This window comes from Osmia lignaria, chromosome 15, assembly GCF_051020975.1.
Source record: "Osmia lignaria lignaria isolate PbOS001 chromosome 15, iyOsmLign1, whole genome shotgun sequence".
Taxonomy (NCBI): domain Eukaryota; kingdom Metazoa; phylum Arthropoda; class Insecta; order Hymenoptera; family Megachilidae; genus Osmia; species Osmia lignaria.
In genome coordinates this window covers 11,726,600-11,742,391 of record NC_135046.1, presented here as the reverse complement: position 1 = coordinate 11,742,391, position 15,792 = coordinate 11,726,600, and the positions used below count along the sequence as shown (strand labels likewise).

The 15,792-nt window shown below is 45.5% G+C and overlaps 2 protein-coding genes across 15 annotated transcripts in view; one reads left to right on the top strand and one right to left on the bottom strand.

The window, feature by feature from the left end:
* Positions 1-123: 123 nt before the first annotated feature.
* On the top strand, positions 124-3,236 carry LOC117608250 (striatin homolog). Of its 7 annotated transcripts, none has more exons than XM_034333074.2 (7): positions 124-251; positions 333-467; positions 740-963; positions 1,234-1,423; positions 1,776-1,977; positions 2,163-2,357; positions 2,484-3,236. In XM_034333074.2, the coding sequence occupies exons 2-7, from the start codon at positions 373-375 to the stop codon at positions 2,643-2,645; spliced, it is 1,068 nt and encodes a 355-aa protein (XP_034188965.1). In that variant the 5' UTR covers positions 124-251; positions 333-372; the 3' UTR covers positions 2,646-3,236. The 7 variants fall into 7 exon arrangements, with proteins under 7 accessions (XP_034188965.1, XP_034188966.1, XP_034188964.1 ...); XM_034333075.2 differs by having other exon boundaries at positions 152-251; positions 338-467; XM_034333073.2 differs by lacking the exon at positions 124-251 and having other exon boundaries at positions 324-591.
* A 153-nt stretch (positions 3,237-3,389) lies between these two features.
* ssh (Protein phosphatase Slingshot) overlaps positions 3,390-15,792 on the bottom strand; it is a 38,316-nt gene continuing 25,913 nt past the window's right edge. For 5 of the 8 annotated variants that reach the window (XM_034333048.2, XM_034333050.2, XM_034333049.2 and 2 more), the window contains 4 exons: positions 7,469-7,663; positions 7,121-7,390; positions 6,422-6,978; positions 3,390-6,348 (listed from right to left, as the gene is read on the bottom strand). In XM_034333048.2, the coding sequence (XP_034188939.1) occupies positions 4,322-6,348; positions 6,422-6,978; positions 7,121-7,390; positions 7,469-7,663 (3,049 nt within the window). In that variant the 3' untranslated portion in view covers positions 3,390-4,321. Of the gene's footprint in view, positions 6,349-6,421; positions 6,979-7,120; positions 7,391-7,468; positions 7,664-7,774; positions 9,215-9,283; positions 10,484-10,546; positions 13,412-15,792 lie in introns of those variants that run through there. The other 3 variants (XM_034333053.2, XM_034333056.2, XM_034333054.2) reach the window with 3 other exon arrangements.

Sequence of the window (15,792 nt, the reverse complement as noted above, 5' to 3'; positions counted from 1 at the left end):
GGCGAACTAATAATATTTTATAGCGGTCTTTTCAAAAGCGCTAGTCAATAACTATGATTCAATTAGTACACGACTTGAATATTTTGATCTCGCGGTAAATTAAAATCGTTCGTCAATTGAATTCTTTTGATAGAACCACAACCTAAAATTTGTTAAACGAATATTATATTAGAATGACTGCTTTACCCTTAGGTAAAGCACTGAATATGAAGTTCTAAACCTATACATTGCAGTCACATATTTTTGCAATGGTATGCACGCTTAATTTTCGATATAGAATCTACTTGTAAATTATACATTTAGTATAAAATTCTCCTTATGTATGTTACCAGTGTAGATGGATATGAAGTTAGGTTAGCCTTGCTGAGAGCGATGGACCATGATGTAAAGTTTTCCGTCAGGTCAAGTAGCATCGGATTGACCGAGCGTCTCCAGTTTGATGGCAATGTAACTGTTGTTAGACAATTGTATGCAAAAACTGCAAAAAATCAAGCAAATTATTTGCGATTCATTATACACCGTTTATATAAACAATCATTTAAATCCTTGGATCTGGCGACTTTGTTTCCTGCCATTCAATTACTATTTGAGGTTATATGAGGTTATGTCTTTTTTTTTTTCATACATTTAGGATCTGGTCAAACATTCGTTGATCTCATTTTGCAGAGTTTCAGAGTATCTAAGGACTAAATTATGTTCTGCTTGTTAAATTTTTATCGATCAAAAACTGTTGTTTTAGAGCTACCGAGCAAGAGATTCTGTGCATGTGTTACACGGAAAGTCACGACTTTCTGGCAGCAGGTCTAACGGATGGTTCGGTTAAGTTACACAAAACGAGTCCCAAAGGAGATAATTTGGTATTACGCGATGTAGAAACAACGCAGAAACCAAGTCCAGTGACTGCCATTAAACACAGACCTGTTCACAGATCTCGCCCAATCACGCGTACCCTTTTATCAACCTGTTAGTGTGAATTGTAATGATTTTCTATTTAACTTCTGTTTATTAAATAAAATGTAACGTATTACGGAGAGCTAGGAAAATTCTTAAGTCCATGATGAGGGCGTACAAGTAACGCCCTCTACGTACTTTTACTCCATTTTGGGCAGACCTAACTTTTAGTTTGGATGATTAGACTTAGTAGCTTCGAGATGAAAAAAATATTCTATTTGCTAGTCCGTTTTAAAAATATCCTTGCAACTCTCTTCTGTTTATTATAATTTATTACTTCAGATGCTAATGGATGCGTCAAATGCTGGCATTATCCAAGCTCCCAGTGCTTGTACACGATACGGGAGAAGAGACAGACCCTCGGTTTGGCTTATCACAATTACCTGCCGAAATTTGTAACCGTTGGTGATGATACAAAACTATTTCTTTATGACGAGGAGACTAAAAAGCTGGAAAGAGTGTTCCATGCTAGGTTTGTTCTTCATAATCCAGTGTCATATCATATCTTCCTGGCCAGAGATATATTCCTTAAAGATAACAATTTAGATTAGTTTCAATTTAACGCAATTATTTATTTCAATTTTTTTTTAATACTCAAAAGGATCAGATTATACAAACTTTAGATCCTATGGGGAACTGTATGGATGAATTTGATGAAGGCACGTAAAACGCTTGGAGTGGAGGAAGCAATGGGGGAATCCCATCAGGCCAGTGTATCATGATTATACTTCGGATCATCTGATTTACAATTTCAATTATAACAATCTTAGCGTTATCTTTTTTAATAATGACAATCCTAACTTAAAAACATTCTTTTGTTCCAGCGACTCGTTGGAAGTTATGGACGGTCATAAATCCCGAGTTTTTAGTGCGTGTTTCAACCCAAAATCGGCGCACGAGTTGATCAGCGGTGGATGGGACGACACCATACAATTCTGGGACACCAGGCAACCTTATGCTATGAGACGGATATCCGGTGTCCATATATGTGGCGACGGATTGGACATCAGCAAGAATGGAAAGGAGGTCCATACATTTAGAAGTCAAGCTCGTTATTCAAATTCAAGTTTATTCCTAGTATAGTTTCTTAAACCACCATCGTCAGTTCCTTCGGTATAAAATATTCCTTCTGAAGCTTATCCAGCGTTCGTCAACAAATAAAAGTCATTCAAATGAAAATGTAGGAATTCAGAAATCATTTCTGTGAGCAGATTCTAACATGTGCATGGCAGAGGGACAATGCCGTTCAGTTATGGGATTATGGCAGTGGAAAACTGCTGGTCACCATAGAACCTGACAGCTATACTTCTCTACTCTACTGTGGAAAGTTCGTGACGAACATGTTTCTTGCATGCGGCGGTTCGGACACTAATCTCTTCAGGGTGGTCGACTTGCGATCTCAGGCGGTAAGTTCCAGACACCGTAGGAAGGCTCCATGGTAGCAATGCCCGTGGGCGTTCTTAGATATTGGCTGCCCATAGGGCTAATTAGCGTTCATCCTTGCCAATTAATGTCTAACATTTCTCCCACAGACTTTGGCGTTAATCAGGAATTTGAACGGCGGCACGTACAGCTTCGACGTAGGTCCGGTGAATCCAAAATACGCAAAGAAAACAAGAACGCTGTTCGTGGTGCCACAGTTGGCATTCTGCGCTGGTAGACAGATCTTCGAGATAGATGCTCAGCCTGGATAACCTTTCTTCGCCTTACAAAGGCTTTATCCATTCTTATATTTTTTGAGAATGATTTTTTCTAAAAATGGCGTGAAGACGAAAGAATTCTCAGCTTGATAAACGATGAACTTGCTTTCTTTATTTATCTTTTCAGCCGATTGTTCTGCCGCCGAGTATGGAACGCAAAAGCACAGAGTGTTGGGCGATGTAACATTTCATTTTATTCTAATTCAATGTGTTACAGTTGAATAGCATTCGCTGTCAGGATCGCTTGTCGCTTCAAATAACCTCCGAAAGACAACAGCGGTTAGAATGAACGTATGAGAAATTATCTGCAAAATTATCTCAGTAATAAAATATATTTCTACACACACAGTCGTCGCGGGTGCATCTTATCAAAAAACGAGCCTCGCATTCATCATCATCATCATCATCATTATCATCATCATTATCATCATCATCATCATCATCAGGGGAGTATAAAATTGGTCGACATGGCTTTGCGAACGCAAACAGAGAACGAACGGGTCCGATGATATGTCTGAGAACGATGAACGACCAATTTGGAACATGGTTCCAGGGTCATGTGGTTTTCTCATTGTACTTTCGACGGGCAAAATGGTCGGTCACTGGTCGGTAGAGAGTGAAAGAGATAGATAGGAAAGAGAAGAAAGAAAAAGCGGAAAGGTCGCACGACGATGCTACGATTACACGAGTTCGATACGGTAAGAGGAGATGAGGTGAAAGTGAAGGACGTTCGAACGACCCGGAAACATCGCGCCAGGAAAAATAGCCAGAGTTTTCGTCTGCTCGCATACTGTGCACCATCCTAATCACATCGTTCGCTCTAAAATACTAATAGTACAGCTTAACGTTACACGTCGTCCCGTCGCTCGCGCCTCGGCGATCACAAGAAAGCAGAAGCAAAGAGCCAGCATCGTGCGGGGGCCACGGACCCCTTTCGTTCACAGCCTGACCGGGCCCCGACACTGACTCCGACTTCCGCGCTACGTCTCCGCAGAACATCACACGTTTGATTCCAAGCCCATTTTTTGTTCTTTTTTTTTTTTTTCATTTAACTTTACAACGACACGTCGTAGGAATAACAGATATATATATATATAGAGAGAGAGAGAGAGTGTGTGTGAGAGATAGAGAAAAAGAGAGTTTTTCTGTCCGCGTATTCCTAATTGTTGCATTTCCAGCTTAAAAAATAATTGAACTAAGGGCAGGCCAAGACACGTCTGACGAAGAAGGAACATAAAAACGCGTTCAACGACTTTACACGGTGTGCCTTACGAATACGGGACAGCAAGGCAAGGCACCGTAAGTCTTGTTCGCGTAATGTCTGTGTATATATGTATTGTGTATGTGACAAGAGGAAACGGATGAAAAGGCAGTAAAAGCAAGACCGTTGAGAACGAGCGAGTATCGATGCCATGCCTTATTGTCAGCCGGTTCTGTAGCACAGGACTCGCGCGATTAGTAAAATTGTACATCGAGAAAGATGGTGGGAAGCGAATCTAAATCCTGTCCCTCCCCGTCGATTTAAATGAATCGAACTCGAAGAGGAGGATCCTCGACTCGTTGGCATCATAAGAGATCACACGGTTTCATCGTGGCCACGACGACAACATACCCATGCATGTCAGGTACGCGCGCTCTGATTCGACAAACGGAGAAAACACGTTCCCCTTCTACATGGTGTTGTATACCGGACTGCTGTGCCTAGGCCTAACCTGCAGCCTGGCAAGAGGATGCGTCCTGCCGTGCTGTTGTTGCTTCTTGCTAGCTGCCACCACTCCGGCCGAGGGAACAGGTGGCCTACCGGGTGCTTCCGGTCCCTCGGGGAACAGAGGGGACGAGTGATTATTGATCATGATCGGGGCTGACCTTCTACTGTACTCGGGAGTGGCTTTGCTCTTTGCCAAATTCGGTGTATCCACAGCCTCCCAATCCTTGTCCTTGTGCACGCGCAGCTGGATCTCCGAGGACTTCCTAGAGTCTGGTTTCACCTCGTACTTGCCCACTAGCACCCTGACCGACCGGTCCTCCGAACTGTCCTGCGAGCACACCTGCGATACACTATCGCTCGGCTTCTCCTTCTCTTTGGTTTCGGACGGGGTCTGAATCTTTGATTCATTGTGAGGGATCACTGGCGACGAGGGTAAACTTCGGATCTTGACGTCCCTCTTCGGTCGGCCGACCATCGACGACTCCCCTTCGAAACTACTCTCGGGACTCTTCTCTAGCTTCGTCGATTTCGCCTCGAATTCCTTCTTCAGATTCTTCACGATACCCGAGGTGCTTCGCGGACATTCAGCCTCGGGGGAGTCGTCGACGGAGAGGCAACGCTTGTTGAACATGGACTTGTTACTCAGCTTCTCCAGCACCATCTTGTGATGCTTCACAGAGGTACACTGAGTGGTGTTGATCACGCAAGGACTCGACGTTTCGCTCTCTGACCTGCAGGATCTTAAGGACGAGGGGAGGTCCGAGTCCGAGGAGAGAGAGGATGGGGCCGGGGCACTGGTGGACAGTCGACCGATCTGACGAATCGACGCGGGCGAGATGTCGATCCCTCTGATCGGACTCGGCGAGTTTCTAACCGGGGTGGGTTCTACTTTTAAGTTATGCTCCTGGCTAGGCGAGGAGTCCCTTCTACGCGGTGTAGGGGACGCCGTGTGGTGTAAGAGTACCGGATTGTAGGAATCTTCTTCGACGGCCAATCTGTCCTTGTCCTCGTTATCGGAATTCTGCGTGCACACCCGCTTCACCGTACCTGAGCTGGTGTTCTCTTCGAGTTTCTGTTTGGTCCGCTTCACCGTACCCGGGTGCCAAGGTATCTCTTCCTTGTCGTAAGGGAAAAGACCACTGGAACCGAGCAGATCCGAAGGTCGCATATCGTACGAACCCCAAGAACTGTTCCTCGAGGGTAACGTGGCCCACGAACTGTGCACCGAATTATTATCTAGAACCACGGCACTGTCGTAACTGCTCCAAGAGCTTTGCCGACTCGGAGAGTCCCTGGTGACCGGCTCCCCTTGCCTTTCCTCGCGATCGAACACTCTGTCGACCTGCGTACTAAAAGGATCCCCGTCCTTCTTCGCCGATTTCCGCGACAAACAGCCGGGGTATACCGACATCGTCATCGTCCCGACGTACTCACTCTCCCCACTCACTTCCCCGTTAGTCTTACCGTTACTACACGAATCGTTACACGTTGCATCGGACGACGATGCAGTCCAGACTAGACATTCACTATCGTTACCGTTCTCCGTTTTCTTCGGTTCGCGTTTCTCACCAGGATCCCACACCTCTTGTTTCACTTCCGTCTGCTGCGCCAGCCCGTTTTCGTTAACATCCGACACGGGACTCGGCAGCAGCGGTTTGTTGTCCGAGTCCGAGCTCGGGGAAGACGGTTTGCTGCTAACCGCTTCGAACTGATTCGTCAGGTTCAGCACCAAACCTTTCCTCCTCTGACCCTGCGTCTCGAGCTTGCTGACTCGGTGCTTCACGCTAGGCGAGTCCGCCGGATGGGTAGGCAGGTGAAAGATTTGATTCTGCGAAACGCTGTACGATTGCCCGTTGTCGCATGGCATCAACACGTTTCGCGCCTCCTGCGCCATACCCGGCTTCTGACTGCTGGAACGAAGAAGATCCTCCCTGGTCACTTCCGTGCTTCCTGCCTTGTCGATGCTTTCGAGGGACTGCGAAAGGGGAACTGCAACAAGGAGTTTAATTAACCGCTACTTTCGACAGAATTTCCTTAACGATAGATTTAAAACGCTTCCTACCAGAAGGCAACATGGTTTCGCTGATCTTCACGTTCGGCGACCAACTCTTCGGCCTCTGACTGGTCTTCTTCAGTTCAGAACCTGAAACAGCTTGCAATCCGTTGTCCACGTTGTCGGACTTCTCCTCCTTTTTCGCTTGATCCTTCGTAGATGTCGGAGACTTCAAGTTAGTGTCCGACTTGGACCTCTGAAGTTTCTCCTTGTTCTTCATCGCGTCCAATATACCCTGGTAGGTCTCCAACTGCAGCAGGAAGCTGTTGTTCGGCTTGATGCAGTTACGCTTCTCCTTCACGTGCTTCCACGCCTGCGAGAAGTCCCAATTGTACGCCTTCATCGCGTACGCGATCACCACCGAGGCGGATCTGGACACCCCCATCTTGCAGTGCACCAACACCTTCGAGCCTTCCTTCCTTGCCTTCGTGATGTACTTGTACGTGTCGTCCCAGTGCTTCAACAAGTCCGTCTTCTCGTCGTCGTACACGCGGACGTTCAAGTACGTAAACATCCCGGGAAAGAAGTTGTCGATCTCCCGAGTAACGTTCAGAATATGCCTGACACTGGAAAAAGGCAATAAATTTTGATTTTTAATAATAATCTTTGAGATTTGTCTATCGGCCTCGATGCAAGTCCAATGGATAATACTACTCGAGAATTATTAAGACATTAACAGTGAAAACTTGGGGGATCAGAGGAACTAACCCATTCTTCTGGAGCTCCTCTAAGTTGCTCGCGTTCCACTCGCTTCCTAAGTAAACGTGGTCGAATATTTCCGTCGGCGCGTCCATTTGACCCAGAATGGTGAGCATCTCCTGATCGATAAACGGCTTGAACTCGCCGAGATCCATGTCGAGGTCTTCCTCGAGACGACCTCGAATATACTTCGAGGTTACCTCGTCGAGGTCCACCGACATCATGATCTCTTTCAACGTCGATCGGATCACGCGTTCAGTCTCGTCCCTCTCCCTGGGCCTAGAAAGGATACATCGTGAAATTGGCGGACTACCAATATACCGTGTCTTGCACCAAAGAAAGGGCAATGGGGCTTACTTGGTGCGCACGCTATCAGGCGACGGTGGTCTCCGTGATTCGAGGCTGTCCATAGCGTGCCACTCGTTGAGACACGAGCGATCGCTCTCGATTCGTTGCTCATAGTAGCTGACCCAGTCGTGCGACAACCCACCCAGGAAGTAGTTCTGCTCCCGTGCCTTGCTCGACACCTTGTGCAACGTCTGCAACGCGGACCTGCACAGAAATCCGATCGACGACGTCTTGAAAACACCCGATCATGCAAATACTACCATAGATACTCGCTTCCACAGTACCAAACGCAGGGAATTATCCAGCGTTTCATACCTAGTTTCATTTAACCGTAGACCGAACATACTTGATGTATTCTTTCAAACTAACTGAGAATAAACAAGGTTAACAGCTTAAAGAGAATCGTTTATCTTGAACGAGACCACTTCCGTTTCACGGCAAGCGGAAATGGTCGGTAGAATTTCCTAAGCAGTGGTTTTGATCTTTATCAGAGAAAGATAAATATGCAGCTCGTATCGCGGCCGATTTCATAGCAATTCAGTAAATGGTTTCAGGTAAATGTTAGACAATACAACGTTTTCCTGTGCACACCTTTCAACACTCCTGGCTTTTATTTATAATAAAAATAGATTTTTATTACTATTCCCACGATTTCTCTGAAATTTGTGAAACGATGGAAAAAATGTATCGAAGAACGGTGAAAATCGATCTACTTTTTTCAATGAAATAAGAAATCGCTGACAAATGTTTCCGACGATGTTCGAGCAGCTTAATAAATGGAAAAACCGTGCTGATCATCGTCGTGATCGTTCGACCATGAAGAGGTTCGTGAAACGGGGGAAAAAAGCATCACTCCGAGTGGGAACTCGATGACTTTTCTGCTTGGTCGATTGTTTAACGCCATACTATCTGATAAATCATTAATACTTTGAGTGCCGTAAAGTGTGCGTACGGAACGATAAAAAAAATAAAAGAAATCTTGATCAACAACTTATTTTCTAATTCCTTCAAAGATACTACAGATCGATACCACGTAAACGAACTTTCTATTCTTCTACTAAATGGGATGAAATTTTCTATTGAAACGAGATCGTTCTTTGATGCTGACTATTGGTATCAATCGATGCGTAACCGAGAGAATCGGTGCCGGTTAAATACGAGACTCGTTACGTAAAACGTTTAATTATAAACACGTGATTGTCCTCGCGGTCGTTAGTTACGCAAATCTGTTACAAAAACGCTTCTGGTCGACCTAAAACTCTGTTCACGCAGTTTACCTTTTTCTTTTAATTACACCGTGGAGACGTAATTTTCGTTACGGGTCAGATAGACCCCCGAAGGAGGATAGTAGTAAAAACATGAATAATTGAAAGAAGGGTTAAACGCTCGTTGGTTCAAGCTGGATCATTTAGATTTAGAGTTAGTTGAGAAAGGAAAGGAGCGGAAGTCGTTTTATCTAATCGGTATGCAAAGTGGAAGGCAACGAGAAGAAGTGCTACTAGATCCGAGAGCATCGTTCGCTATCTCGAGATAATGATAAAAATAGAAGTTGTTCTTATACTCTCTTTCCACGTGGTGGCTATATATAATTTCACGAGCATAAGATTTATCTTCCTATCTTTCGTTTTTCAATGATAACGTAAATTGCGGGGTAATTAGAATTCTGTTAGTCATCATTTTTCTTTCCAACTCGTACTAGAACCGTGTTCACGATTGCCATGATTTGCGAGACACTTCCGGTAGTCTTGATAAAAAAAAAATGTTATAGATAAAAATGGACAAATGTGAAAAATAAAAATTCTATCGTATTTCAAAGTTACGGACCATTAAAGTCAGTTCCGTGTCGGTTGCGCGCGATTGCCATTCCATTTTCATCGGTAAAAACGAGTGGAACCGGGGGCGCGGGCAATTAACAAAGCCGATGTTTCGATCACTTGCGCAACGGACGAGGACAACAGCACGAGAGAGACTGAGGCTCGAGGCGCAGCATCGTAATTATAATGAGTCGCGTCATCGGCCTGATCCTAAATGGAACGGTTGGTGAAGCAAGGCAATGACGAGTCGATCAGATGCGTTCTTGCGTGCTTGACACGTTCCTAGTGGCCTACGGGTCACCGCTTGCTACCAGCCTAATTTCATCGCAAAAGTTGATTGCAAAATTCAGATGAGAGAGAACGCGTCGCAGTCTACCTCTGCGCTTCCGCGTTTCGCGTCTGAAGACTAACTCGCAATCTATTAAGAGAGACGCTAAAACGAGGAATGCAGCCCACGTGGTGATCGGATCGAAAATAAAATCCAGGATGTTTCGTCGCGACGAGATCGCTGCACCGATTCTGGAAACGTCTCGTTACATCGGTGTTTTCTTTGTTCAATCCTCCGTTGGATCGATGCCAATCGATTAAGAGAAAGAAATCCGGGGACAAAGAACAATGACCAAGCACGCGATACCGCGTGCGTCGAACCCGGAATAAGGAACACGTTCAACCCTTTGAAATTTAAAGTAAACGATTAAGGTATGCAAGCGTTTAGTGGAAAGGGAAGGCGGTGAGTCTCCCCGGGCGCCCTTAACTCGGGTCGGCGACCGCCAGGTGGCAGCGGGATTGAGGCTGTTCTCGCTAGCACTCCCCCGGCATGAGTTCCAAAAAGCGGGGTTATAGGGATCGTCTGTCGTCAGCCCCACTGACGAGTCTGCCAGACGGTCCCAAAACGAAACTCCTTTTTCTGTTCCTACAGGTAGAGGAATAATGGAGCAAGGATGGCCCGTATGCCAGCTGAAACTTCTTATTTAGAAACTCATCGAGACGACGCAGTTATGGAAGTTGCTTTAAGCTTGCTCCACCGTGAAATTTATTTCAGTCACAGTTCTGTTGAAACTGACGAGCAGCCGACCTATGCAAAACACCTACAATCCTTATGTTTCATTTTTTTTTCTTCTCTTCCTACTTCCTTTCCGTGACTCATCCTTCTTCGTATAAATAACTTAACTCGAACGTGTCTCCTAAATTCTCTACTACGTATTTCGTTTATTCAGATTTTACCGAGAAATCTGAAGGAAAATTGGAGGGGGGTAAGCAATGAGAATCTTACCTAGCAGCTTTAGCGACACCCGCGAGGACTTTGCTTCTGCTAAGGTTTCCGATCAGCCACAGGATCACTGGCAAGACAAGGATAATCAGCAAGTAAACGGAACCACGAGTCTCCATCTTTCTTCGCGGGCTGATGTCCGGCCTTGGGAGTTATTCTTGTCAAGGTCATCGGACTTGTCCCAGCTAAACGCGTCTGCCGTCCCTTTTTCAGACCTGTTCTAGGGATTCGATGTTCGGGCTGTTCGTTTAACTTCCCTCGGGGACAGAATTCGGATTCTCTGGGAACAGTAACCCTGTGTCCCTAACACTAGTCACTAGTTTGATCACTCGATCACTAGACCTTCTAATTAATCAACTGAATAATTGGACAACGTATCATAGCACAAAAATATTCACCAAGTCGTCGGTTTTTCACTCGAATAACGATAGAAACCTCCTTGTTCACTGAATTGCACTTCGAAGAAAAATAATAGACAAAGCAGACGGTAAGGATGAGAAAGTTCCTTGAACCCCGAAATATCCCGTGGTAGAGAGGCGACTGGTGGAAACGGCCCAAACATCCGCTCTCGAAGCCAGCCAAAATTTCGATGAACGAGTTTTTCTTAGCACGGCCACGTTGCGTCTGTTGGCCGAGGTGATCGTAGGATCTGGCGAAGTCGGTGTAGTATGCGTAGGACAGAAAAGAGGATGGTGGGGCGATGACAAACGACCGAGTCCGGCCATATTTAGCTCGCAGACGTGTCCGGCCTCTTTTTCGCGGCGACCAGTCCCATCAGCGGCACCGGAAACCGGGATCACCCGTCGCAAGAAAGTGGATCTTGACCTGGGAGAAGTTTTATAGGACCACTGGCCGACCGAACCGACTGGACACTGACTATCCTGACCCATTATGTCCGCCACCCTTTCGAGACAGCCAGATTTTTGATCTTGGGAAAGAAACTTTATTAAGTCTCGTCACGCTAGCTTAGATTTAATCGACGCCTCGAAGTAGGTGTTAATTTTGACTTAACCTTGCCTCACCTTTCCCCACATCGTTTAGAGAAACTTAAACAATGGACGGCGGATCTTACGCAACTGAACGTCTCGAATCTGATGCCGAAAAAAAGTTGGTTAATTGTCTGCGATTCCTACACCAGTTGATTGTTCTTGGCTAAAGTTTCAGGCGGACCTTGAAGAAACCCCTCTTATATAACTTTTTTATTTCTTCACGACAAATACAAGCTGTTCCATTTCGAAATTATAAACCGACGAATTAATTAAATATCCCAAGTTCCTGGTCGACTGGCAGAAAATCTTTTCCAACAAACAGTCTCGGATAAAAAATGAAAGTTTCACGGGTCAGTGTCGTTCGATTGAACGCGAAAGAGACTGGACGGTGCAAAAGTAACGACACGAGTCGTCGAAGATTGCGTTGTCTCGTCAATGGTCCAGCGAAGCGAACCAAAGTCTAGCTTTCCAATTTCGCCGTGTTCCCCGTAGCACAGCTTCACTTTCGATGACTATGCCTCGATCATCACGGATAGCCGAATCCGAGCCTTTGCGGAGGCAAAGTGGACGCGAATCGCGGGCAACTTTCACGGTTGTCCCACTCGCGCACGATTTTATTTCTGTCGGGATTGTTCCACTTTTCTGACGCGCCCATAAAGGTCCGCTCTGTACCATCGAACAGGAGGAAAATAGTCTACCAGTGCAACGATGATGTTAAAGCTGATGAGCACTGACAGGAAATCATCAAAGGATGCCGAGTGTTCAAGGAAAAGTGACTGTCTCTGGCGCGACTGTTCTCAGGGAAAGTAAACACTTGTATCCTCCATTTCCATCGACAACTATTGCAGTCATAACCAGTTGCATGCAGGTTATATAAAGGCAAATGGAAGTCGACGGAAACGCGTGTTATAAAGACATTGCGCGCACATGTTAAGCAGTGAGTTTTCTGGAATTCACCGTCTCATGAAACGGTTTCACTCGATCGTCTCAGCAGGACGATTCCCCGGGATCATCGGACGTAATGATCCGCGATGGATCATTAATGGATCTGGATCGTGACGGAGCGTGTTGGACGCGGTTATTCGAGCATGCAGAACGAGCTACGTGCGTAACGTATGTACGATTCCCGTCTATCCTCCAACCTGTTCTACGTCGTAGTCGGAACGGTGAAAGGAATGGAAGCGATTATAGCGTGACATGCACAAGGGGAGTGCTACGGGAACAACCGGTGACATCAACGGCGGCTGTTTGCTGCATTAACCGCCGTCGATAAAGATCTAAATGTGTGAGACTATAGGCTTGAAAAGAGGTTATTTTCTTTTTTTCTCCGAACATAATACATCTTTTCGAGATTCGTTTGATGAGAAGTAGCGAGAGGTTTGAATAACGATTGATTGGATCGGGGCGGCCCCTGAATCACGGCAACCCGAACGCGGACTTACAGAGGGCGCTGGCGGCGAACCAAGGGAATAACTATGAACAGCGATGTAATTTCGCCTATCGGCATAAAACACGTTGATTTCTTGAGAAATTTTCGAATTTACAAATCGAGGAATTGACCACCCATCGTACTATCCAATCCTAAGGATTCCATAGTTGAAAGATAATATCCAGAGTTGAATTGACGCGGTGATTGGAATAAAGAACCATGGTCACTCGTTCAATGGGCATCAATTGACCACGGTCATTGTTGTTTTCATCAGTTGCCATTATCACCGGCTTCGCCTCTATATTATTCCGATAATGCGACTGGAGGCAACCTGTTGTTATCCATCCACGTCTGCCGGTTCGATAGGCGGAACTAGTTTGGAAAGCTGTTCGCCGGTTCACGCCCATCGAGCGGACTTTGATAAAAGAAATCATTTCGCTGGAAATCGCGTGCTTATCGTCTGGCCGTGAAAAAAAAAAAAGAGGAAAAAGGAAGAATTGCGTGTTTTGTGAACGATAACGTCGGTAACGAAGGAAACGACCGTCTCACGTGTTGGGCTATCTTATACGTTGGCACCTCTAGTAGGAAGTGACCTTTGAGAAAGAGGTCAAAGCAAAGAGTCGATTACTGTAGCCAGTCATCAGGCAGGTTTCGTATCGAATATCGTTGGCCTTATCATCGAACGAGGTGTCATTTTGTGCGGACGTGTTCGTCCGGTCTAGAACCGGTTCGACTCGATAGTTCATCGATTGCCCGCTAATCCGAGATCACTTCCTGCTTCGATTAGCTGATTTTTAACGTCTCTCACCAGTCTCTCTTGGCGATACAATTTAATTACAAGCCGTTACTCCTATCGATACCGATAGCATTATGTTTCTTATCAAAAGGAAGACAATACATTTCATTTTATACCACCGCTAACTCTGTTTAAAGCAAAAGCTTTTGAATTACGTTGCTCGACATCCAATGGATTTATACAAAGGAGAGGAAATCCTGATTGGAATCGATGAAGGGAGTTAATTGGAATCGGAGGTGACGGTCGAGAAAGAGGAACGCTTATCCGTGGTGGATACCACGCCTAAACCTGTTGCTGGCGACCTGGAAAACCAGCGCACTCGACATCTTTCAGGTCAAACAGAGCAAACCCGGATTACAACCGGGCATACTGTTCAGAAGACCAACCACCAAGTTTCTAACCTTGTTCATCGAGAAAAGAGTTGGAATTTAGATGCAATTCGATTCGACATGTTCACAGTCCTACGAAATTACCTAAGGATCGTATAGGTTCAACTTGCGACCGAGGTTCTGCCCGGAGGACCCAGATTAAGTGGCCTCTGTTCGATAAGTTCCCACTTTTTTCTACCGTTTCTCTTTGATCGCCTTGAGCGAAGTATCAGGGGGCGTGTCGCATCGAATAAATAATTATCACACCTCGGGACGACATTTACATGACTAATTAACGATCGTTCGCGAAGTGACACGTCCCGAAGACAGATTGGGTGGCATTTTACGTATTCCAGTTACTTTCACCGTGCTGTCGCTGCACGTCGATTCGTAATGCCGTCTGCGTGTTAAGTAACCGATGAGTAACGAACAGACAATAGAAGATGAAAGTGGAAATCCTATTGGAACAGTGAAGAACATTACAGTTCCAATATTGAAAAATTCAAACTATTCGTTTACGAGGGTGCAGAGTAAATATCAGGGTGGTAGATTGCAATTCGGCTAAGTGACCACGCGACGCGATGCGCCCATAAATGGCGCGGCCGATGGTCCATGGTCGCAACCCCACCACGTGGATGGTCGCCTTCGACGAGGCTTCTCCAAAAATAGGATCACGACAACGTCAACGACGATAGAACGACGGAGTTCTCGGTGGCTGTGACCAACTTCACCGTGTCTTATTCGTTAATGCATCTCTTGAAGAAACTGACCACGTGATGGGTTATGGTTATGGTTTTTCTCAAAAGATGGCGCTTTAAAAGAGTCCAACGAACTTTAATTTATTTTTGCCTTTTTATGCCTTTCCGAATCATTATTTTCTTTTATATACGCACATAGTCGCCTATTTGGGGATTAACCGCGCCCAACGACTAATACTGTTATCGTTAGGTTAAGTTAGGTCGTTCTCCCGTTAGGTTAGGAACTGCCTGTGAAAACCTAACCTCAAAATCAAGAGGGGCTGCCCATTAGACTTTGAGGTTACGTTTTTACGCTCTTACTACTGTTGTGCGCCGAAGATCACAAAAATAATTTCTGGTTATTTCTAACTTGGGGGATATTTTTAGATCAACACAATTGGCGGAAAATCGTGGTGGGGCGGTCTTTCAGAGTCATATTTGCCAAAAGATGTGAAAGATATTAATGAGAGAGCATAGAAACGGAAGGTATCATCGAGTTGATGTGGGAAGATAGGGACACGTTTTCACTCGAGCTGAAAAATCCGCGAGCGGAAAAGGTTGGGCGTGCAAGAAAGTTCCTCATCGTCGAACCGTGCATAAGACAATCGCGACGCGGAGCAATTAAGCCACGGCCCACGCTTCATTTTTCCTTCTATTCAAAGCTCCGATCCTCCTTCCGCGTTGATACCATCTACCACGATTCTTCTTTTCGAGTATTGTCTCGGTATTACACTTTTCACCTTATTCGCTTGCAGCCTATGATGCATCGCGTAAGTTCTTTTGTTTTTCGATTTCAAGTAATGAATTTCTTCGTGTTATGGAAATTGTTAGTTTCATTTAGAATATCGATCACAACCCACGTGGCTCGAACCCTTTCGTGCGTCCCATCGGTTGACCCTATATGTCATCCGTGGGTGTCGTCTCGGACCC